This window comes from Musa acuminata, chromosome BXJ3-4, assembly GCF_036884655.1.
Source record: "Musa acuminata AAA Group cultivar baxijiao chromosome BXJ3-4, Cavendish_Baxijiao_AAA, whole genome shotgun sequence".
NCBI lineage: Eukaryota > Viridiplantae > Streptophyta > Magnoliopsida > Zingiberales > Musaceae > Musa > Musa acuminata.
Genome location: NC_088352.1, coordinates 26,724,993 through 26,750,824, shown reverse-complemented (window position 1 = coordinate 26,750,824; position 25,832 = coordinate 26,724,993). Strand labels below are relative to the sequence as shown.

General features: G+C 37.4%; 1 protein-coding gene and 1 pseudogene across 2 annotated transcripts; one reads left to right on the top strand and one right to left on the bottom strand.

Annotated features, from left to right (window-relative positions):
• Window positions 1-3,679: 3,679 nt before the first annotated feature.
• LOC135637364 (uncharacterized) lies at window positions 3,680-12,704 on the bottom strand (annotated as a pseudogene).
• A 1,804-nt stretch (window positions 12,705-14,508) lies between these two features.
• LOC135635167 (uncharacterized) lies at window positions 14,509-24,065 on the top strand. Of its 2 annotated transcripts, none has more exons than XM_065146054.1 (6): window positions 14,509-14,963; window positions 17,423-17,681; window positions 17,830-17,866; window positions 18,067-18,172; window positions 23,197-23,307; window positions 23,496-24,065. In XM_065146054.1, the coding sequence occupies exons 1-6, from the start codon at window positions 14,841-14,843 to the stop codon at window positions 23,652-23,654; spliced, it is 795 nt and encodes a 264-aa protein (XP_065002126.1). In that variant the 5' UTR covers window positions 14,509-14,840; the 3' UTR covers window positions 23,655-24,065. The 2 variants fall into 2 exon arrangements, with proteins under 2 accessions (XP_065002126.1, XP_065002127.1); XM_065146055.1 differs by having other exon boundaries at window positions 14,829-14,963; window positions 17,401-17,681.
• Window positions 24,066-25,832: the final 1,767 nt, after the last annotated feature.

The window sequence follows — 25,832 nt, the reverse complement described above, 5'->3', positions numbered from 1 at the left end:
GACGGAGCCCTTGTCTTATTGGATGCAGATCCAATACCCACTAGGGGAGGACCCATTAGGGTTTGACAGGGGACCTCTATAAATAGGAGGGATTCAGAGCCTCATAGGCTAGAGCCTTTGCTTGCCTTTCCTATTCTCCTCTTCCTCTCCACCTCAGAGCAGGCCTGGAGTCTTGAGGAGCGTCGTCGCAACCCTACTGTGTGGATCACCGCTAGAGAGGAGGACGCTTGACCTCCTTCACCCTCTCCTAAGGATCTGCAAGGAAACAGGGATATACGATCTCCCTAGGTAACACAATCTACTCTATACGTAGTTTCATGTTTCGCGGATTTTTGCATACCAATCTTCGAACGACGATGAACATCTCTTTGGGAATCGGGGATTTTGTTTTCTTGTTCTTCCGCTGCGCATGTGATGTCGCCCCCATGATTTCCCAACAGTAAGACTATGGAGGAATATGGGCTAACACTAGCTCTTATAACTCTTATTTTTAGCATCTCTTTGACAATCTTCTCTATCTCTACCTTTTGGAAATGTGGATATCTATAGGGTCGAATGTTGGTTGGTGCTTTCCAAAGTAATATTGGAATTCGATGATCATGATGTCGAAGAGGTGGAAGTCCTTGTGGCTCTGCAAACACATATGCAAACTCTTTGAGCAATGATTCTATATTTTCAGTTGGGATGTGCACTATCGTTTCCTTTTCAATGTTCTGCAATTGTATCAAGAATATGGTGCATCTTCCGAAGAACCCTCTCCATCTGATGGCTAGTGACAGTTGTGACCTTACTTCGTCTTCCCTTTAGGATCATCTGCTTTCCATTAATAAAAAAACTTCATAATTAGTTTTAAAAAAAATTAGGAAACATCACCCAGGGCTGATAGTCATTCAATTCCAAGAACTACTTTATAGTCTTCTAAGGGTAGTAAAAAAAAATCCACAAGCAATTCTTGGCCCTACATAGTCAGTTTTATCTTTGAGCACTTGCTATAACGGGTTAGAATCCGTCCATCAACGAACTTTACTTCAAATTTATCACAACCTTCGATGTGGTTCAATATAGTAAGCTTATCGGGCTGCAACTTTACTATCCATAAAATTGTCAGTGCTACCAGTATCAATCAAAACAGTAACGAGCTGATGCTTCAAAGTTCCTCCAACTTTCATAGTTTGTGAGTTAGAGTAGCCGACCAATGCATGCACTATATGTGTGATAGGTTCAATATCTTCATCAATTACCATACCTTCAAGATTGGAGTCCAACTCTTCGTCTTCTGATTCCTCCTCAATCGACTCAATCATCATAAGTTTCCTTTGTTTGCATCGGTGCTCCTTACTCCACTTTTCATCATAATGTCAGCACAAACTTTTCGTTGATCTTTCTTTGAGTTCTTCTCGGGTTAGTCTTCGAGTGTTAGAGCTTCGACTAGGAGTAGATGGGGTGGGCGACTTGCTGATCACATGTTTATTGACACCTCTATTTCGACGATTTTTCATGCTTATTATTTCGTCATACAGACGTGCAAATGAAATCGCAATTATCATAGTGCGGGGTTGACAAGGCTTAACTTCACATTAGATATTTGGATTAAGTCATTTGATAAATGTACCTACCAGTTATCATTCAGACCAATCTCTCAGACCAATCTCTGGCTTTATTTGACAATCGTTCAAACTTGCTTTGATATTCCAACACTGTAGAAGTCTGACAAATTTTAGCGATTTGTCCATCAACATTCTCGTATTGAGATGGTCCAAAGCAAACAAGAAGTCCTATCTTGAATTGCTCCCACGAGGAGACTCTATGGCAAGTTTCATACCAATCATACCACTGAATTACATCTTCATCTAACTGGATTAAGGCTATTTCCACATCTTCTCATCTTGGAAATTCCACCTTAATACATTGGTAGCTTGTGTCATATTCTTGGGGCCCTTTTCCTATATCTCCAAATCTGTTCAACGTAGAACTTAAACTTTCATCTTGTTGAAACTTGCTAAAGTTTTCCAATAAGCTATTTTTGAAATCGTTAAGGGTTTCTTGTAGTCGGTTCTCAATTCTGGTTTCCAATGCTTCAATATGTACTTTCACTAAGTAATCAGTAGCCATTGCGTAAGACTAAAAATCTATAATCCCCAGTTCTTGTTTCTGATGTCTGGTCAAGGGCATCAGCACTGTCGACGCGAAGCTACCGAGGAAGCGGACACCAAGGGCAACGTAAAGGCTTGCTACAATCGCTACAAGGAGGAAAAGTTATTGCCCTATTTCTATTGCTGCGTAGGGTGACAACGCCGAGGGCCGGAAGGCGGCGACGTCGGTGTGGCTGTAGTTACTGCGACCCAAGGGAGCAATCGGCAAGCAGCCAGGGTTGAGGCTATGGTGGTGCGGTTGGGAGTAGCTACCAAAGCCGCTATCAAGGTTGGGAAGTGGCATTGACAACAGTCGAGATGCAATGGTAGTGGCAACCGGCAACTGCTATAGAGGATGCAGAGCATGGGGGAGGCAGCATTGATAAGGTTGGGAGGCAGCATTGACAAGGGTCGAGAAGCAATAGTGGTAGCGATCGACGACTGTTGTGAATGTCGATGGAGAAGAGGAAGCGGTGGTGGCACGGTTAGGAACAATGACAATCAGTGGGCTATAGATATCCACATTTTCAAAAAGCAGAGATAGAAAAGATTGTCAAAGAGATGCTAGAAATAGGGGTTATAAAAGCTAGTGTTAGCCATATTCCTCCCCAGTCTTATTGATAAAAAAGAAGGATGGCTCGTGACGAATGTTCACGGACTACAGAGCACTCAACAATATTACAATGAAAGATAAATATCCTATTCCAATGGTGGACTCTATGTGGGCTTCTTTCTCGCTCGAGAAGGATGTGACTGTCGACTTCTTTATTTCTTTCTTTTCTTTTTCTTTTAGATTTTTTTTTTAGATGATGATAACTACGATGAGGTGTTGTGAGAAATTGTAGCGAGAATACTGATGATCACTGCTCCGATACCAAATGATAAAACCCCTATGATTTTATTGTAGAACAAGAGGGAGAAAATAGATGATCGCTTCGAGAGGATCAACCTCTTTGATCACTTCGAAGGGATCGACCTCCTAAGGTTTGTCAAAAGATTGAATAATATTTTATTGATAACTTAAAAGAAACAAATATGTTCCTATTTATAAAGTTTCACTCAGAGTTCATCAACTTAAATTATTAATAATAAATAAATATTAAATAAATCTACAACTCTTATCAAATTAAACAAACTCAATAAAACATTATTCAAAAACTCAAAAAATAAAAATATCCTAACAGTTGAAAACTCAAAAAATAAAGATATCCTAACAGTTGATTTTGTGTGATCTGTTACAATCATCTCGATGCATTCATCTAATGATATTTCGATCATGATTGATGATCATTTGAACTTGTTATTCGAAAATCCAAATCATATTTCCATTCACGACCAATTCTACAAGGCTCATTTTATGTTAGTTTGTTATATAGATATTCTATAGTTTTAAAATCCAAACCAATTCTACATCGCTCAATTCTACATCGACCAATTCTATATATATATATATATATATATATTTATCACATGGTTTGGATTTTAAAACTTTAGAATATCATACAAGATTGAGACCACAATCCTACTGGTAAATCCTGACTCCAACATATGCCAACAAACTCATTATAAAAAATGTAAATGGCCAATGACTAAAAGAGGCAATAGATTAATACATTACATAATAACTCAAATTTCTTACTAAATGTCAAGTAATTAACCAAATTTATATGACTCACAAGCAACTCTAAATCATCCTCAACAAAATAATAAAAACTAGGAATAGCCTTGTACTGCAGCATCCTCCATCAGGTGGATCCTTATTCCTTGTAGTATTAAATTTCCAACTTATCTGGACAAAGAGAAGACGAACAGTTTTCCGGGCAAGATGGATCAGTTGCAAATTTGTCTACAGAGAAAACATGTACAAACTAACCTTGCAAGTGTACTGAAAAGCATCGAATAGCAGAAATTCTTGATGAGGAAAAAAGATTACCCAGGAAACGTTAAGCAGGGCTCTGTGTGGCCTTTAATACCAACTCCTCGGTGGTGGGGCCTATGATCTCGTTGGCCGGCTTCAAAGAAAGGCAGTATATTCTTCCAATAGAGTCCTGAGGGACAAGAAAATGAGTTCCCACCAACTACATCAATGTAATAATTTTTTCACTTCAGCCAAATATTAATTGCACAAAGGAATAGAGATGAGATAATAAAGTATCACAACACCACCACTTGTGACTCGGATTTGGTTTTAATCTATCACAAAGATTATTCTGATCACTGGTGATCAGCAAGTCATGTCAGGTATTTAATACAAGCAAGTTATCAAAGATATACAGAACTATCAGGGTCAACTATGGTTGAGAATGCCTAAATATAATCCTACATTTCAGAGTAATGCATAAGCACATATAAACAATTTGTCAATGATCTAGTATATTATGAACAACCTACAGAAGGGGAAGTTGTTCAACTAGTTGCAACTTTGTTCTTTATTTGGAGAAGTAATATTATCAACATATACAAAGATTGTTCCCCAGAAAAGAAGACATCCAGCAATGCTCTCTATCATCTGTGGTTGTTTTGAGTCGTTGAGTTGAAATACATTTTCAACTGGAAAAATCGGATAACTAAAAGATAGTTTCGAAATTCATCGTTCATGGCAGCAGCAGATATCAATTGTTTTAAGTAATGGTATACCTTTAATGATTCACCAAGGAACTAACACAGTGAAAAGCAAAACATAACAGTGCAAGTATTTTGTGAACATACTCTCACAACAATTCCAAAGTCTCTCTAACTTCTGGACTGCATCTAAAACCTCGAAATTGCATTTCATTCCGAACTCTTCCTGAATGAGTTCTTCACACCGAATATCAAGATCATGCATGTGTGTTCAAAAGGAAAAGTGAAGAAACCTCACATGATCCAATTTTGACTTTCAGTGAGACAAAGATACAGATTATGAAAATCCATAATTAATCAGGACCTCCATTGTGGCCTTTCCTTGCTCCATCAGAATAAAATAAGAAACTATAACCTCTTTGACCTGCACATATGAAGAATTTTCTTGATAAGTGGAACAGAGGAGAAAATGTCGTGCTCAACAGCACTTTTCGATGTTATTGCATGGTTGATCAGATAACTCTGTATGATAACCTACTTCCTGTTGGATTACATCATCACATAAGTGTAAAAGTGTGCCTCTCCCACTATCCAGTTGTCTGTCATACATTGACTGTGTGATTAAATTCCGGTAAGTTCCATGTTTTGCTGAAACCTGCAGCGCAAAATTGCAACTTCAGCAATAGCTAAGATCAAGACTACATGAAATCAAAAATACTTATGTCGTTCACATAAACAATGAAACTATCATCCCAAAACCCCATGGGAAGGCATTAACACACTGGAAATGCACATGGAGAAACTAGGTTAATTGGACCTTAAAGAAGTGAGATTTGCAATGAGATCTGGAAGTAATGGAGCAGTACTTGTAACTAGTGAGAGAAAATATCAAATGTGAATGCCTAAGAGGTATTCCATTAAGTCAATCAAGCATGTGATTTCATTGGCAGAAGTCAAAACAAGGTCACAAAAATTTGATATTAGGAACATGAAATAGAACCAGAACTTAAGATATTACAGGTGCAATTATAAAGCCACATCCAAGTCATCCTTTCTCAATTTAATTCATATATAGGATTCTCATATGTGCAAGCCAACAGTAGAAATAAAATAGAAGAAGAGAGTAAAGAAAGATTTGAGAGGAATTACATTCTTGTAGTTAAACTTCACACTTAGACCAAAAAGAGTTACAAATTGACAGACATACATATATACATACATAAATATATACATACATATACAGAAATACATATGTATATACACACACATATACACATACATATATATACATTATATGTATGAACTTATGGCTTGTCGTATATACATACATACATACATATATATATGCCGATCCCAAATAGTTGGGACTTATGGTTTTGTTATTGTTGTTGTTGTATGTACATATACGTATGTATGTATATGTATATATGTATTTATTTATCTAAACCTATTACTTGTCTAGACTAGTAAGGATTAAGGAAACATGAATAAGAACGAGATACCTCACTTGGGTGCTGCCTTGCCCTGGTCAATCCTCACAGGCTGCCACGTTGGTCAGTCACCCTCAAGTGGTGAGATGTTCTGGGCTCTGGCCACAGCTGCTTTGGTCTGTTTGGCCCTATTACTACTCAGTGGGGTTTAAACAACATCCTTTTCTTTGTCCTTTCAGGAAGATTGGGAGACTTTCTTGTTAACCTAGAGCTATTTATGATTGAACTGAAAGAGGAAATTCAAGCTGGACTGATTAGGCCCCAATCCTATTCCAAGTAAATGTCAAACTTGTTGACTAATCAAACTTCAACCGAAGTCAGCTAAGCTCCTTTGCGTAAGTATTTACAAAGGTATCCATGTGGGATAAAAATGGCTAATGTGGTGAGACAAATCTCTTCAACCATGTCAAGTAGGTTTCTAATCTGACTTGGTGCATTCTGTGGGTCCCAAGCTTCCCGCTGATGTAGGGATTACATGTCATGCTGGTTAGAATATTGCTTCATAAAAAACCCTCCCTCTTATATTCACCTAGTGAATCACCAATATAAAATGAGGCAACTTATTCTGAGGCTATGAGGCTTGATTTGATCTCCATTTTCTATGAAATTTATGGCAATATCGAGGGAGTTCCTTTAGATCATGTGGAAGTATTATTCAACAATTTTGAAGGTTTGAAAATGAGGCTTTAGAGGTGAATAGATACAATTTAGTTGGAATCACAGGCTTGTAGTGACTTGTATCAGGATCATACTTCACCCATTTTGGTTTTTGTTCCACAACTCCTAGTCAAACTTGCCTTCCCTTGTGATAAAATTTGTTGATACCTTTTTAAGGTTCTAAATTCATACACCATAAACATTGGTTTGTTGGTAGTGTACAGACTCTCTCACCAAATGTTGAAGGTTCAAATTTTCAACTGACACATTTTTCGAAGATGTTAGCTAGCTTAGCTGGTAGAGACTTTGATAGTATATCAAGATCTTGGGCATGAATCTCGTCTTCATCACTTACCCTTTGTGAAAAAAAAAAGGTTCTAAATTCATCTAAGGTGCCTGCAAAACTTAGCCACCATATACCAAGGATAAGATCAAAATTTTTTGAAGGGTGTACCAAAAAGCTCCATCTCAAATTATTCTCCTCAAATCTCAGAGGATACTTCAGAAACGAAGGGGAATAACTCAACGATCACAACATCCAAAGGTAGCTTTTTTTAATTGATATAGCTAATCTTGAAGGTAAGGAGATTTAGGAGGTATCACAAAGTAGAATTTGTTGTCTTGATAGTTTTTGGGTTTCAAAGTAGAATTTTTTATCTGGGTATAGTTTTTAAGGTACATATCACTGTCCTTTACCTGGATCACCCGGTCGACCCTTTCCTAGGGTTAAGCCAATCATGAAGAAGGGGCAAGAAGGTTGGAGTCATTGACCATGTTAGCATTAGCATATTAATTAACAGATTGTTGTCCAAGCCATGGTTTGCCTTACCGGTCCATACCGGTGTTCCAATCGACCATCGGTATAATACATACTAACTTACCAACACATGGTATGATGGGGTGTACCAACGGACTGATATGTACCGGCCATACCAATCCTTGTTAAACCAATACATACTGCCCATATCGAGCAGTATGCCATGGTACGACGAACATTAGTCTAAGCACAATCAATTACACTGTTGGTGCAGCAAGTTGTTGGATATGGGCTGACATAACCAATATAGGTCATTCCAGAGGTACTTCTCATTTTAAATAGATCATGAAGCACTCTCTTCCTGTTTGCCAAGATTCTCCAAGGTTAGTGCTTCCTCAACCTGTTTTCTTTTATATATAAGCCTAAGAGGAAGGGATTGAGGTTGTCTTACAAAACATAAGTAGCTTATGCTAGGCTTCTACTAACTAGATATGGCCGAGATCTTAGTATCACCACTGGGTTACATCTGTCATCTCCAATCCAACCATCATGTTCAATGTTCATTGATTTTAATAAAGCTGCATAGTTTTTTATTACATAGGAACTCCTAATGGTCTTCAATCATAATTTAACTCCAAATTGTCTAAACTAACTAGGATTTAACAAATATGAAAGATATTAAAATACCTATCATTGGGCTATTTCCCAACCTTAGCTGACCCTCCTCATGGGGCCTCTAAGCTGGTAGGTCACCCTAAAGAGGTATGGTATCCCATTCACGCAATGACCAACTGTAATAGCTTGCCAGCCCTATTGAAACTTCCCTCTCTTTGTGTTCTTCCAAGATGATTGGACCTTTCTTCATGACAATAATCAAAATAGACTGATCCAGAAGGGAAAAAGTTGAGCTTAATAGGTTCAATCCCAATCCAATTCCATGTAGGATTCAATCAGTTTAACTAGCTAAAATTTGGCAAAAGTCATTGAAACTCCCATGGAACTGTAATAAGCATCAATGAAGGTGTGATGGGATGAGCTTGGTCAACCGATCCTCCTAGTCCTATCATGACTGATATAGGACTTTGTGATGATGACAATGATCCAGTGGACAATAATAATTACATCAAAAACAAAAGATGAAATAAAAGAAAAGTAAACTAATAATAACATGCAAACAAAATGAGAAAAATTAAACCACATAAAAACAAAAGTTTCATTAGAGAACTGTAAGGATAAGGAAGCGAGAAAGTACAAATAAATTCACACCAAAAAAAAATCATAAGTAGAAGTTTCAAAAAGTGCTTATGAAAAGTAGACCTTAGCGCAATAGCCAACGACACCAGAAAGGATAGCTATAGCAACCCATATATCAGCTTTAGGCATTTCAAGTGAACTAACAAGAGTCACCTGCAAAGAAATTCAGGGTTATAATCATGGTTTGCAGTACCGGTCCATACCGCCCGGTACGGGCGGTACGTACCGGTCCGCCAGACTTCCGGTACGCGGACCATATGTTACCGTCCGACACTGTAGCAGCACTGTAGCACTGCAGCACTGCTACAGTGCTCGGCACGCCTGAATATACCGCTCGGTACACCTGGGTGTACCGAGCGGTATACCGTACCGAGCCCAGGTCGAAACTCCGGTACGGTACGGTATTGCGAACCTTGGTTATAATGCCAAAAAGAAATTATGATTATATTCACAAATGAATATAACTTATTTATTTTAGACTTACAAGCCCAATTATGACAGAAATGAGAAACTTGACCCAGTCCATGGGAGTTAAACTTGGATTTTTCTTTTCAGACTACAAAATTGAACATTGCATCTCAAGTATCAGATCAAAAAGGAAATTTACTGGAAAAAGATCGCAATAAGATCTCTTTTTCCTTATTTCAAAAGTAAAATATATACCAATACTAACTCCATATCAGCCATAGGGATATTTTTAAAGTGCTTCACAAAAATTCCTCGATCTACCATGTTCTTGGTGCCAGCCCACCTGTATATTGTGAAAACATGTTAAATTTCTAGATTGTTGAATTTTTTTTCCTTCCATGCACATTCAGTGATGTAATTTTAGGATATATACATGGGCTTTCGTTGAAAGATCAAGTCTGAATTTGAAGAAAGAACAATTAAACACATACCTATACACAACAATCATCCTATCAAAAGTAGGCTCTTGTATCCTAATCTTGCCAAACAAATTTTGCATGCTTTATGAGCACCCACATATAAAACAAATGAAAAAATATATAACAACATCAGTCTTGAATAGAAACAGAAACAGAATATAGACAAAAATTGAGACCTCAATTCCATGTTTTCAATCCGAATACATTCGACATACAAATCCTCTTCTGAGTCAGGATTAGTTTTGTCTGTTTTTTTGGAATAACTCTTTGTTGTTCTGCTTAATCTTCTGAAAAAGAGAATTTGTAGCCGGCAACCATTTTCAACAGTAATACCATTTGTTAATTGAATAAGAGAATTATAAAGAAACAACAATGATCAAATACCTTGTCTTCTTCAGGAACCACAAACCATATACAAGAAATGATCATATCCAGTTTCTCCATTATAAAGTAATCAGTTGTTTGATCTATTCCAATGCCCCGACGAAAAATTACATACTTGTAAGTTGTAACAAACGGTAAACCATGTTAGGATGTGATAAGAAAGACATATACAAGTCTTTCAATGGATACAAGTTCACACTAATTGTAACAGATGAGTCCAGGAATACCTACAGTCGCATTTCACATATTAACAAAAATATATAATGAGACATTTAAAGCATATACTTCTTGACCAACAAGACAAATCACGGGAAGAAGTGCTCAGGAATATTAACTAATAAATACATCTTTTTCCGAAACCATTCTAATATCTCAAGGAACTCTATCATAAGTTTATTACCTTATCTGAAAATTCAGGAAGGTTCTCATGAGGATGATCATTAAAATACCTTGATAAAAGTCTTTTGTCAAGCTGCATTTGAACATTTTGAAATAGGTTGGTGAACAGAACTGTAATATGTGATGCAAAACGAATTGAATATAGATGAACAGAATTGTACTTTTCTTTTTGGAAGTAGCATTTGCACTGACCTTGGACTCATCAACTTTGATAGGGAGGTTCAATAAGTACTGTCCACAATGTGCAACATCAATCTCCTCATCAGTCACTATTTTAAAGTTGCTCTGTTCCATTACCTGCATTGCACAAAAGAATGGTAATAGAGTGCCTTTAAAGCATGTAGAACAAAAGCCATGATTGTCTAAGAATTGTGATAAAATTTTGAAGACTTCAAGTTGTAAATGAGTTCATTGCTCATAACCCAATATTCATAGTTTACCAGGATGATCTGCAATCACTTCAATTCTCCATTTCTTGTATGTAGGAGAAGTAAAACCCAATTTCTATTTGAAAGCATAAAGGAAGATAGGAATAGGTTTGTTTTTACACCAACTTAAGAAACTGCATATCCTATACAAAGTTTGTTTGCATAAGTGCAACAGATCCTCAAGAAAAAAGTTTATAGGCACAAGTATTTTTTATGACGAGGACCATTCCCAAAATATTTCAAGGGCTGAGTTCATGTGTTATCATCTTCAAGTTAAAAGAAACCATCCAACCACCACCGGAAACTATAGCTGAGAGGAAATAATCCCCCTTGTAGCACCAATAACATATTTATAAATCAACATCAAATATCTGAAACATTTTATACGAATGCTAATTACTTATTTTTGACATTATGTATGGCAAGTTTAACACTTTGAAATGATCAGAACTGAAATTCATAAAGATGTCACAAGTTGTATAATCCATTCAAGTGATATTTTTTTATAACTTATGTATCTTGACTTGATCACCAATCATGGAAGTGGTTCTCACTCTAACATTAAATTTCAGTATTTAAAACTTGAGGAACAGCTATAAAGATAATAGGACAGAAACAATAACTCACCTGAAAGAAGTACAACAAGAAATTCTATTCCAGAACATCAATCTCTTCGGGAGATAAGTTTTGCTGATCCAATTTGTGAGCACCATGAACAGGATCAAATAGAGAATATAATTGCTGAAAATATAAAAACAACTTTAATAACAATGAAATACCTTTATCTAACATGAAGAAACTTCAGTTAACATTATCAAATGAAGCATGGAGAGTAGTGCAACTATAGGACATCCAAAAGCAGTGTCATGCATGTGCTAACAATTTTCTTAGGGCACAAGTGGGTAACCAAAAAGAAAATTGCAAATGCATACCATTAGATCTTCAAACTGGAGAAGGTACCATGCTCTAATAGTATATTCAACTCTCTTACAGAGCTTTAAAAATTCTGCCCTATCATAATCATGCTCTGCAATAGAAAAAGTAAATATGAAAAAGCAGAAGAGTCCCCAGTTGAGATGTTCCTAGAAGAGAAAATCTCAAAAATAAACAAAGAAAATGCATTAGACTACAGCATGCTAAGGAATGAACAAATTGGTAAACCATGTTTTTCACATGGATCCACATGAATGAGGCAAGAAACGAAGAGTTCACAAAACCCAGCTGCAAGCTTGAAGCTCTCCCACCAAGCAGTTAAGTGCGTTTTTTCCCCTCGATGCAGACAAATCATATCAACCATCAAAGAGAAGAAGAAAAAAAAGAATATACTATATATTTGCAGAAACTTTAGGAACAATATCCGTCTAAAATGTCAGATGAGGGTATGAAAAAGAGAAAAAAGAAGGGACCAAGGATTATGAAGAAGAGGTAGGTGGGCACCGACGAGGACGGCAAGCTTCATGACGAGCTTAGGCTTGAGGATGGGGATGACGGACTCGCGCTCCAGCCGGATCACGTCCTTGCTGCCGCCCATCCTCCTCCTCTGGACTCTGTCCCCGCCAGCTTCCATGTGGTCCACAGAGGTCGGTGGGGAAGAATACCTCTGTTATTAGCTACTAGGGTTTTGGATGTTGGGGGAATCCAAAGAGGAAGCAACGTAACAGTAATTTTGGCTGCGTCGGCGGTTACCGTTTCGGTCATTCTTCCGTCGAAGGCAGCGAGCGAGTCGGACCACCACTTCTCCGGACTCCAATTGCTCATGTCGGTGTTTCATGTAACCAATATCTTGAAAACTTAATCCGAGAAATGGAATATTTATCTCACATAAATTTTATATTATAATATATATATATATATTGAAAATTAATCTGAGAAATGAAATATTTATCTCACATAATTTTTAAAATATAATATTTTAATAATAAAAAAGTCGTGTGAATATTATCTCATGAACATAAGGTGACAAAAGTAAAGTTTTCCAAATGCATAGTTCCCACGTTTTCTTTGAAACTGTAAAATTTCGTCATAATATTCACCGAAAGTGAAGTTTTCATAAGATTTGCTCCACATCATTTAAAAAAATAAAATTTCATAACATACCAAAATATTTTAGAACTACAAAATATGAATATTATTTCATAAAAAGTATAATAATAATAATAATAATAAATTATAAATTATCGACTAAGCACGATATTTTAATCGGATGTGGAGGGTTCAGAAGATCTTCTTCACCCTATTTTGACATGGTACAACATTTTAGCTTTAGAAACTCATATGACTATCGATTTATGAAAAACATGATAGACAAAATTTATAGAAACTAAAAAATTCATGTGATGTTCTTCGTACCACTTTAAAGTTATAAAATTTCAATATAGCATAACATTTTTTAGCATTAAAAAAAATTATATGAATTTTATTCCATGAAAAATTATCATGATTATAAAATTTATTAAAAGTGAAAGGTTCATAAAATTATAAAATTTATTTTATGTTAAAATATGGTGGTTGTAAAAATTATCGAAAGTGGAATGTTCGTATGATTTTCTTGGCACCATTTGAAAAGAAGTACAATTGTCATAAAATATGTTTAAAATGGAAGGTTCATACTATTTCAAAAACATAATTTTGACTTAATATAATATTTTAGAACTAGAAAAATTATATGAATATTATTTCATGAGAGAATATGATAGTAATAAAATTTATCAAAAGTGAAAGATTAGCAGGATCTTCTTTCCACTGTTTTAAAAACATATATTTGACTTAGTACTATTTTAGCACTAGAATAATTGTCTGAATTTTCATTTGGTGAAAAAACATGACAACCTTTGAATTTGATGAACATGAATGGTTCACATGATTTTCTATATACCAGTTCTTAAAAACATAAACCTTTGATAAATTTTAAGTATTTAATTCAAAGACCTTCCTATCATTTTGCATTACTAAATAACATTTTTAATCCTCCATCTTTAGTAAATCAAATAATACACACAAGGATAATGTTTTATAGTGAGCTGATCATCGAAGCCCATATTTGAACCCAACTAATTTGGTCGATCAAATTTTGACGATTCATCTTCAAATCAAGTCTTATCTTTATCATTTATTTTTTTATAAAAATAAATAAATTTTTTTAAAAAAATATACGAACATAGATCTTAGCATCAAATCTTATTTTCATGAGAAATCCTTTGCGAAAAGATTAAAATTGTAAAACGTATTGATGTATGAAGTGATCAATTGGATTTTGTTAGACAAATTATACGTTGGTAATTTAAGCCTTTCCTATCTTCTAAATTAAAAAAAAATGAAAATAAAAATTGGGCGTTAGTGTATATCTTCGTTGGAAAGTCCGCCGTCCTGTGAAAAGAGGTACTATTAGCGACGGATGGTTAGACCCCAAATATCTGGAAGCTTCGTTGCACTCGCAACAACTATGCCACGTAGGGGAGAAGACGCAACCACCGCGCACTAAAGGACACGCAGTCTTACAACCAAATGAAGACACGATGGGCTTTGATTGGGTCTTCCCGACTCGTTTCCATGGGCTCGTTCGGCCACACGCGGCGAGGACGGTTGGAATACGGTGACTTTTGGACATCAGAAGAAAACCACGATTCCCGTCGGACTTTTTCCGTTGCGATTGCGGTCCTCGCACGTACTCGCGTTTCTGCTGCCCTGCTCCTGCGTCTGAACAAGGTGGGCATTTAAGCAGCAGCAGTCGGTCTGCAGAGCATTCAAGGCTCACCAGAGCTTCGGCAGGTAGTCTACCGCTACGATCAACCCGCCCCACCTTTGGCTTTTCCTCGCATTGACGCTTCCACCCACCCCCGCCTTCGGTTTTACTTCTCATCGCTCCTCTGTTGAGATCTCGGGAGAGGAACATGGAGCCGGAGGGCGAGGGTCGCCTGCCAAGCCGTGGTGACGGTACCGGAAGCGGTGATACCGAAGAGAAGAAGGTGGCTCTGATGAGGATCTTCGTCGAGGGAAAAGATCCAGCTGCCAAGGTTCATCTTCCTCTGTTTCTGTTAATTTGCCTGGATATAGCTGGATGCGTTTATAGCTCTTAATTTTGTTGCTGAGCTTTCAATTCTGAGCGGCAGAGACTCTAAAAAGGTGGAAGAAAGAACAAAAGTAAGCAGAGTAACAGAGAATTCGGAGTGGTATTCCGGGAAAGATGAAAATACTCGCAACCAAACGAAAACTAGGATCCAAGAGAGTCTAACCTAATTTATACTTGTAAGATCTTGCATATGGAACTTATGTCCATCTTGTTACTGGTTCAGAATGAGAAGATTCAGATAGTGCCTAAGGGTAGGAATGAAATAGCTTGAGAGAGTCAGACGCCGAAGGGTCTCTCACCGTCACGTTATGGCTGCAATTTTTTTTTTCGCAAATGGGACTCAATCCCAGGAAATTAAAATGACCTGACAAATTGTTTCTCCGGCTACACTGGTTAGCACCTTCACTATATGCCTCCAATTTACTGAATTGTGTCCACACCCTCTTGCGAGTGTCTCCTGCAGGTACAAATTTTGATGTGCACGGTGCAGTAGAATGACTACCCATGTTTTTGTTCGACGTGTAAGTTTACACCGCATTATTGATTGAATGTTATTCATTTTAGACCATAAATTGTAAGCTGAGGTAGCTTTATGGTACATCAAGCAAAAATTGTGACTGCTTGTCTTCCCAACTTTCCAAAGACCAGTGCTTTTTATATGCCCATAATCACCAGTAGATGAAGCAGCAGCTCATATAACAGGAAATTAGGATGATGGTGGTGAAAGAGCATAACCAATTTAACTAAGAGTGAGGAGTCCGTGTTGCATTTATGAGTGTCTCCACTGTTTTCAAGTTTCTGCAGGCCCAAATTATGCAGGAACATAACATGAAACGTACCACACTCTAAATTAATTTTACTTCTTGGATGTTTCATTGAACTCAAGTAAGCCTACTGGATACTTTTTTTACTTGCCTGCTTTTGTGAGTGGTTTCTCTTTCAATTCATTGTGTTACATTCACATGGTGGATTTAAACTCTTCCTTCCCTCACCTTGGATTCCTGTGAGAATACGTTCACGGATGTCACACATCGCCATTCAAATCAACTCCTTTTGGGAGTGGGGTGGATGGGTGTATTTTTGTGTCCTCTCTTTTTTGTTTTGAGCATTCCTCAGAGTGCTATAGTTATTACATCCATTTTTGCTCTTAGTTTATATCTTTCTACATTGATGACAGTGCACATTTAGATGGTCCAAACAGATACTCTGCAGAGTTCTATACTTACTAGTTCTTCTCTTAGTTTACATCTTGCTACAATGATGACACTGCACATTTAGATGGTACTTCACATTCCAGACTCAGCACATGAACCTTGGCAATGTTTGTCCTTTGTTGTTGGCATTGTAGATGCATCTTCGCCAGTCATTACCAATTACTTTTTTTTTTTCTCTTTATTGTTAGCAAAAGGGAGAATCAATCCCCTTTTCATTTCACTAGAACTGAAAAAAATATGAACTGGAAATATATGTGAGACTGAGTGAGAGAGAGAGAGAGTACCAACTTGATGCTCTGTCCTACCATAAGCTTCCACAAACCTGTTCCAAACAATAGTTAACTGTATGTCTATTTTTTCCCTTGGACAACCAGTTTGTGTATTCATCAGGTGGTTTCTTGATTAAATGGTACTAAAGGGTATACTAAAGGGTATACCATACCATACCATACAATAGTTAAATGCTGTCCCCCTTTTACCACAAGCTATCGCAAAAGTAGATTCTTTACTTCTCGGCATGCATACCACCAATAAACATAGATGTGCTTGTGAATTTGTTAATCCAATTCTTTATTCTTCTAGGAAAATCCAAATCAGTTACTATTTTAGCAACGAAAGGGCCAAACTACAGTTTATATACCTTTCATATGTTAACATATATCATGCATCTAGAAGTATACCTTTCCTGTAAAAACTTCCTGGCATCTCACGTGCAAGTATCTGAAATCCATGTATTTGGGAATTGGAACAAATGCTAATTATTCTTCGGTTATAATCATCCCTGTAACCCTCCTTTCTCCATTTCCATGATTTTTTTATGAAAAGAAAAATAACTTCTATTATTTCAAAAGCCTATTACAACCAGCACCTTGCTGGTCCAAAATAAGTAAAGAGCATAGGCCTTCTGCCTGTGCTATCTCCATTGCCATAATTATAATAATAGTATTGTATAAGATGTGACCATCCTTTTTTCATCGCTCTTAGTTTATATAATCGTAAATTTTTTTCATTTCGATATAGAACCATTCTATTGGATGTTGTGCAGCTTATTTAGATGTTATACATGATGCTTTATTATTTTTACATTTTCCCTTGGTTATTGGATTCCATTCTTTTTCTTTTGCCCAACACTTATTTACTTTCATATGGTGCTGGTGATTAATAAAGCAACTGGGAGTGCCAAATGCAGGAGGTAGACAACTTTATGCTCAGAAGGTTCTTGCGTGCACGTGACCTGGACATTGAGAAGGCTTCTTTTTTATTTCTAAAATATCTTAAGTGGAGGAGAACAGCAGTTCCTAATGGATTCATTTCAGAGGCAGAGATCAGGAATGACCTTTCTCTGAAGAAGGTGTTCATGCAGGGATTTGATAAGACTGGCCAGCCTATAGTAGTTGCTTTTGGTGCTAAACACTACCACTCTAAGCGAAACATGAATGAGTTTAGTAGTAAGTGTCACTTGATATGAATAGCAGTCAATAAATAGCACAATTATCTGTTTGTCTTATCACCAAATAATTGTCACCTATTAAAGACACAAAGTATGAGTTAAAGCATAACAAAACCCTGTTACTAACATTGTGGATGAAATTTCAGGTTTTGTCATATATGTTCTTGACAGAATATGTGCCAGGTAACTATAAACAATGTGCTGTTAGTAAGAAAGTTTATTTTTCATTTCACGTGATTCTATTTTAACTATCTCAATTCTGAACCATAATGTAAAGACAATGAATTGACAAATATTTTAATTGTTTGAAGCATGATTAAGTACTCATAGACGTTCTTTGATGCTATAGATGTGCTTTTATCTAAACCTTGACGTGCTTGCAGAATGCCTACAGGTCAGGAGAAGTTCACATGCATTGGTGATCTTAAAGGTTGGGGATTATCAAACTGTGACATTAGGGCATGCATCGCAGCTCTAGACATTATGCAGGTTTGTCCTATGAAGCAAATTATTGACCAAAGTAACTAGGAAAACTATTCAGATTAAGGATTTACTTGATAACCTTGAACACAGTGATATTTCTTTTTTACTTCATAAGATAGCGTAAGAGTTGCCAAACTATTTGTCATTCCTCATGCCAACTAGATACATTAGTATCTAATGGAAGGAGCATCAAGATTTAAATTGGACATCAAGGTTTCTTTAGGATCATTATATGGATGATTATATAGATGATATCTTTCAAATTCCTTTCTGGCCCCCAAGGCTATCACCGAGAATACTTTGTATGATTCCCACTTCTCTGTTGTAACCAGGACCCTAGATATTAAAGATAGACATCTCTTCTTTCTCCTATTTCACTCTTTTGTCTTTCTCCTAGTATGAAGAATAAGAGTGAATAGAACGAATATCTTCTGAGGAAGGATAAGAAAGAATCCAGTGACTTTCTTGAAAAAAGAGTAACCTAAGACCATTCTGAAGTATCAATGAAATCACCGATCAAATAGAACCTTTGTTAAATGATAGGAGGATCTTGACATGAATAATGGGAAAGGATTAGTTAAGTTCATACGTAGAGGTACATGTCAAAAGTATGGTATGCAATACATTCAGGTATATTTGATATCCAGAGTTTAGTAAAAGCGTGAACAACCAAATTGTAATCAACATTTGTATGTAAAAATTTTGACATAAATATATAAATGTAGACCATAAGGTTTTATCATAGAAGAAATGAGAGAAAATAGGATGATCACTTCGAGGAGATCAACCTCTTAAGGTTTGTCAGAAGACTGAAATAATATTTCATTGATTGTCTAAAAGAAACGAAAACATCCTTATTTATAGAGTTCCATCTAAAGTCCACCAGGACTTGGACTCTTAATAAATAAATAAATAAATAAATATCAAATAAATCTCTATCTGACTCTTAGACCAACTCAATAAAATATTTATTCAAAGCTCATAAAATAAAAGCATCCTAACAATTCCTCCCCCTTCAAATCAATCTTGTCCTCAAGGCTGAGCAACATCAAACTCGGGGAGTTTCTCTTTCAATACTTCAATCACAATGTATCTACGATGCATCACAACCCGTTAATCAAGTAAGTACGGGCTCCACTTTTTGATAGTGTAAGTAATATGTCAGCCTTTTAGTGTAGTAATCGTTGTAGTTTTCTAAAGAACCCTCTCCATCTGATGGCTAGTGGCAGTTGTGACCTTACTTTCACATTATCCCCTTAGGATCATCTGCTTTCCATTAATAAAAAACTTCATGATTAGTTTAGAAAAATTCCAAAAAACATCACCCAGAGTTGATAGCCACTCAATTCTAAGCACCACTTCAAAATCTTCTAAGGATAGCAAAAAAAAGTCCACAAGCAACTCTTGGCCCTGTATAATCAAGTTTATCTTCGAATATTTGCCATCACAAGTTAAAATCCATCCATCAGTAATTTTTGCTTCGAATTTGTCACAGTCTTCAATGTGGTAGGCCAATCTGTCAGGAACTTTACTATCTATAAAATTATTAGTATTACTAGTATCAATCAAAATTGTAACATACTGATGTTCCAAAATTCCTCCAACTTTCATAGTTTGCGGGTCAGAATAGTTGGCTATTGTATGTACTGTATGTATAATAAGTCTAACATCTTCATCAAAATCTATACCTTCATGATCGGAGTCCATGTTGTTAGCTTCTGGTTCCTTCCTAATTGGTTCAATCATTAGAAGTTGCCCTTGTTTACATTAGTGCTCCTTACTCCACTTTTCATCATAATGCCAGCATAAACCCTTCACTGATCTTTTCTTGAGTTCTTCTCAGGTTAGTCTTCGGGTGTTAAGGTTTCAGTTGGGAATAGATGGGGCGGGTGGCTTGCTGATCATCTGTTTATTATCACTTCTATTTCGATGATTTTCCCTACTGATTTTGTTCTCATACAAACATGCAAACGAAATTACATCTGCCATAGTCCAAGGTTGGCAAGTTTTGACTTCATACCAGATATCTGGATCAAGTCCTTTAATAAATGTTCCCATCGGTTATCGTTCGGACTAATCTCTGGTTTGATTTAACAATCATTCAAATCTACTCTGATATTCTAGTACTATAGAAATATGATGAATTTTTATGAGTTGTCCATCAACATTCTCATATTCATATGGTCTAAAGCGAATGAGAAGTCCTCTTTTGAATTGCTCCCATAAGGGGACCTCGTGGTAAGTTTCATACTAATCATGCCATTAGATTGTATCTCCATCTAGTTGGATTAAAGCTATTTCCACCTTGGATTCTTCTGGAGTTCTATAAAAACAAAAAAAAATTTCTGCCCTACAGATCCAACTGATCGGATCTCCATCTTCCCATCTTGGAAATTCCACCTTCATGTGTGAATAGCTTGTATCTTGTTCTTGGTTCCTTTTCTCCGTGTCTCCAGATCGGTTCAATGTAAGATTTGAACTTTTATCTTGTTAAAACTTACTAAAGATCTCCAATAGACTCTTTTTAAAATCGTTAAGAGTTTCTTACAACTGGTTCTCAATTATAGTTTCCAATGCTTCAATTTATGCTTTCACTGAGTTGTTGGTAGCCATTGCATAAGACTGCAATTATGTAATCCCCAATTCTTATTTTTGAAGTCTGGCCAAGGGCATCAGCACTATTCTATTTATTGTAACTTTAGGTGACGTTGGCCCGAGATAGCATTGTGGATGTAGTTGGGATGTGAAGCTACCGAGGAAGTGGATGTCGAAAGGCTTGCTACGGTTGTTGCAAGGAGGAAAGGTTGCTGTCTGGTTTCTATCGCTACGTGGGGTGAGAGCTGCGGAGCTAGAGGCAGTGGCATCGGCGTGGGGAGTGACTAAGGGTGGTTGCATATGTGGCTACTATTATTACAATCCAATGGGAGCGATCGCCGAACAACTAGGGTTGAGGCTATATTGGTGTAGCTAGGAGTAGCTACCGAAGCTGTTATTAAGGCTGGGAGGCTGGCGTCGGCCGAGGCAGTGTTGAGGGCGTGGCTGGGAGGCGGCATTGACAAGGGTCAAGAGGCAGCGATGGTGGCAATCGGCTGCTGCAACAACAGAGGGACCGACGAGTGCTACAACAGAGAGTGCTCTGTTTCTATCACACTGCAAAAGAGGATGTTGGCAATGCCAAAGGATCGTGAGCAGTTGGGGAAACAACGATGGTTGCGATGGTCATGGTTGCCCTATTTCGGTTGTCGCAAGGAGGGATGGTCGAGCGGTTGCGGTTGTGACCCAAGGGGAGGCAGCAGGGTCGCGGTTAGGAGGCGGACAACGATGGTCGTTGGTCGAGAAGCAGCAACAGTGATGTTCGCTGGTCGAGAAGCAATGACGAGATGAGGCGTGACTGAGGGGTGGGAACGTTGAGGGTTAGGAGCAACGAGAAATAGTGACTGCTGAGGGCTGGGAAGCGATCATGCAGCTGCGACGGGATGGGACACTGGTAGCACCGTCTCCGGCGAAGGTATAGCTAAGGATGACTACGAGGGAAGATGGGATGAGGCACCCCTTTCTCGCTCGAGCGAGATGGGGCGTGGTCGCTTAGGCATGACTGTCAGTTTTAACTTTTTTTTTTTTTTTGGATGATAATGGCTAAGACGATAAAGTGATATGAGAAATTACAATGGAAACATCGAGGATCGCTGTTCTAATACCAAATGATAAGATTCTGGGATTTTATCATAGAAGAAAAGGGGATGATCATTTTGAGGGGATTGACCTCCTAGGGATTGTCATAAGACTGGAATAATATTTCATTGATTGCTGAAAAAAATAGATATATCCCTATTTATAGAGTTCCACCCAAAGTTCATCGGGATTTGGATTCTTAATAAATAAATAAATATCAAATAAACCTATATTCGACTCTGAACTAAATCAACTTAATAAAATATTTATTCAAAGCTAAGAAAATAAAGGGATCCTATTGAGGAACAGTTTATTTTTCTTTTATTTTTCTTTTATTATCTTTCTTTTTCATAGTTTGTTATTATTTAGATAAACCTAAAAGGAACTTATATATGCATGTAAGATATGCATGTCAGTACATGTGTACTTATATATCCATGATACCTGTGCAGTTTAAATGTTCACATAGATACCACAAAATTCCAAGTTATTCTTATTTTGATTTGTTAACTTGAAATTTTGTACATCTGAATTATTTTTACATACCTATTCTGTTTCCTGGAAATGTTAATATGAATTTTCAACTTTTAATCCAAACTTTAGATTTATTTTTCTTAAATATGATTAAATCTTGACATTAAAAAAATGAACATTTAGTACTTTGCATGACAGTAATGATTAGTGGTATCATTCAAGGTTGCATGCAGAGAACACACTAAGCAACTACAAGATGGTGTTCGACCCAAAGGTGATACGCAACTAATTTTGCATTAACTATAATGTGGTTGATGTTGATGATAGCACAATTAACTGGAAATGAATAATAACTAACATCCAAAATGCCAAAAATAGATCAAGCACTGACATTGTTGTATAGACATCTCTGAATTGGAAAATTGTCCATGCAACACAACTTTGGGACAATTTCAAAATGAGTTTGCATCTGTTGCTGAGTCAACTGATGTAGAACATTGAAGATTCGGTCAAAATGTTGAACATGGTAAGGTAGAAAAGAAAAGTTAGTCAAGTAGTGGTTACTTTGATAATCATCTTCCACTAGTACATTGGGATAGTTCAGATGAGGCCCTCAAACATCATTCCTCAGTGATGCCAACACGTCCAGAAAACTTATTATATGAACAAAACTGCTAAAAGGTCTATATTTTCTTCAAGGGACAATGTTTTATGAAGGTTGCTTTCTGTATCGACCTTAAAGCAAGTTATTCCCGGTTCATCATCTACCTATGGTAATGGTTTCTTCATTTTTGTACATGTCTATGGAAACCAACAAGTTTGCACATATATTGATTGCTCTGGTAGACAATGACGGCACTCTCTCAATCATGATGACATTGCAGAACTATTATCCAGAGAGACTGGGCAGAGTCTTTCTAGTCCATGTACCTTATCTTTTCATGAAGGCTTGGAAGATCATATACCCATTTATTGACAAAAACACCAGGAAGAAGGTAATTGCTTCAGAGCTTCCGTGCCCCTTCTCACTCCATTTCTACATGGGAATAGTAATTATCGTGACTTACAACACATTTGCTCAAGAAATTTAGTCTCTTACCGATACATCAAGATATTTTCTTGCTTTAGATTGCATTTTCTTCTTTCTTGATCCTTCCGTAGAAATGACATTGCCTTTGTACAGTTTGTTTTCGTTGAGGATAAGAACCTAAGAGCCACATTGCTGGAGGACATTGATGATAACCAGCTCCCAGAAATCTATGGTGGAAAGCTGCCGTTGGTCCCCATCCAAGACCCTGATCCATTGGATCCCACTCATGTTGCTCTTAGGGATGATAATTAAGTAGACCAGAGGAGATACTAAGTTGGAATCATCACTTTGTCCGTGCATAATAATCAGGTATTCCTGGAGACGTTGTGCTATCCAGTTTGCCACCTTCAGAAAATGTCGTGCATCAGCTGTGCTGAATGGTCAGGAGAAGTGATGCCTTGTTGCATCAACCGTTTACTGAATCAATCAGGGAAAGCAATGCCTTCAGTACCATTCAGATTAACCTGAACCTTTTAGGTTGTTTCGCTTTGAGGAGTCGTATGAATTTATTTTGTTTAGTGGTGATCGTATATATACCAATAATAAACAGGAACACGAATGCATTGCAACCGTTACTAATTGTTAGTGTTTTTTAAATCATTGTATTGTGATATGATCAACCCAAATTATCTCTCAACTTCACCCCCTTGTTATTGTTTTGCATGTTGATTTTGATCGTTTGGAAACTTTTAGTAAGAATTTTTTGAAGATTTTGTTTGGATCTAAGTCGAATTAATGTTGGTGATCTTTAACATGAAGGAGGTCGTGCATTAATTATCCAAAGGGGGCCTGTGAGGCAATAAGAAACAGGTGCTAATGGAGGATTTCCAGCAAGCTACTCAAAATGAAGTCACCAAAACAGTGCTCGTCCAAAGAAGATAGCGCTATCCTCTGCTCAAGCACGAGACTAGCTATCATAACAACATGCAATTATAAGTCGAAGCAGAGCAGAATGGGATTCTTGGACGATACCATATCCATATCGTACCGATGATAAGCCACCCATGTGCATGATTATTGTGCCGGCCGCTTTATCCTCCCTTGACTGATGCACGGAGGAGTATTCTGAGGGAAGAGGAAATGGAAATACGCATGACCTGACCTGACCCACCCCACGCCACTCTCTCTTCGGCGGTCAGTGGTAGCCTTCTCCCTCCTCCCTCTCTCCCAACCATGGAACCTTATCATAAAGAAAGATATCAACCAAACAAGTTTAGGTAGTGAGACAGCATCTTTCAACGAAGGCAACTGAGAGGATGATATGTTTCTGAATTCTACGTGACCTGCGCTCGTGTGTCTGCATGTGTTTTACCAGTATATGTAGTGTAAACAACGAAGTCAATTAAAGATGCTCAAACAAACACTCCAAGCATCCCATTCCACAAGCTTTCAGGTCGACATGATCTCTTATCCGTGGGCTCCCCGAGAAAGCCATGCCATATATGCCAAAGATATTGAGATGAACAGTATCGATCTAGCATGCTTGCTGGTGCAGCTGTTGGCGCTGGAGAAAAGAATTGCCACTTGATTCAAAACGTCATATCTGACAGCCGAGCTGCTTCCATAGTGTTCCATTAGTTTTTCTTGAGGTGCGTATGGAGATTATTTTTTATTTATGGCCATGACCCACCAACTGGAAGAATAGGAGAGTAGGTGACTTTTGAGAGTGACGGGAATGGAGTCGATGCGAGTCGATTTAAAGAGATGATAAGGTGGGAGAGCCGTGGTTGCGAGTGCTGCGCCTGAGAGTTGAGGCGCAAGCCATGAAGTTCTTGTTTCAGTGCCCGTGCTGCTCCTGCTTCTGCTTCGTGAAGACCAAGAAGAGCGACAAGCCCAAGGAGAAGGAAGCCAAGGGAGACTGATAAGGAAGGGCATGATGCAAGGGTTCGCTGACATGCAGGAGCTCGTCAAGTGCGTGTGTGTTTCATCTGACGAGTGCATCGAGGTGTTTGTAGCCTCTTCTTCTCAATTGTGATGTAGAAAAAGCAGTCACTAACTAGATTTTGTCTCTCCCTCTCTCTCTCTCTCTCTCTCTCTCTCTCTCATATATAAGTATATATGTGTGTCTGTGTTTGTCAACTCTTCCTTTTGCTGTTTCACTGACACCTGCTGAGAGCTGCAAGAGAGCTATGAATGAGAGCCGAAATCTGGAAATTAAATTCCCATCACAATAGATATAGAGGATTTCTAAAGCATGGGGAACATTAGAAAATAGAGGAAGGTATCATTCAAAAAGGACACTCTTTACATCAGTAACATTCTTCAGAAATTTTGCTTTTAGAATTTTCTCTCAATTTTTTTTTTCTAGTTTTGCTGCAAGCAATCCTTAAGGAGATAAGTGAGACTTTGTGAAAAAGTAAACCATCACAGGCAGAAAAAAAATAAAGGAGAACAGAAAAAGATTATTCATTGAATGATAGGGCTATAAAA

Coding starts and splice junctions, on each gene's coding strand:
- LOC135635167 (XM_065146054.1), top strand. CDS start 14,841: ATGGAGCCGGAGGGCGAGGGTCGCCTGCCAAGCCGTGGTGACGGTACC. Junction 17,682..17,829: donor AAACATGAATGAGTTTAGTA/GTAAGTGTCACT, acceptor ATGAAATTTCAG/GTTTTGTCATATATGTTCTT. Junction 23,308..23,495: donor ACAAAAACACCAGGAAGAAG/GTAATTGCTTCA, acceptor GCCTTTGTACAG/TTTGTTTTCGTTGAGGATAA.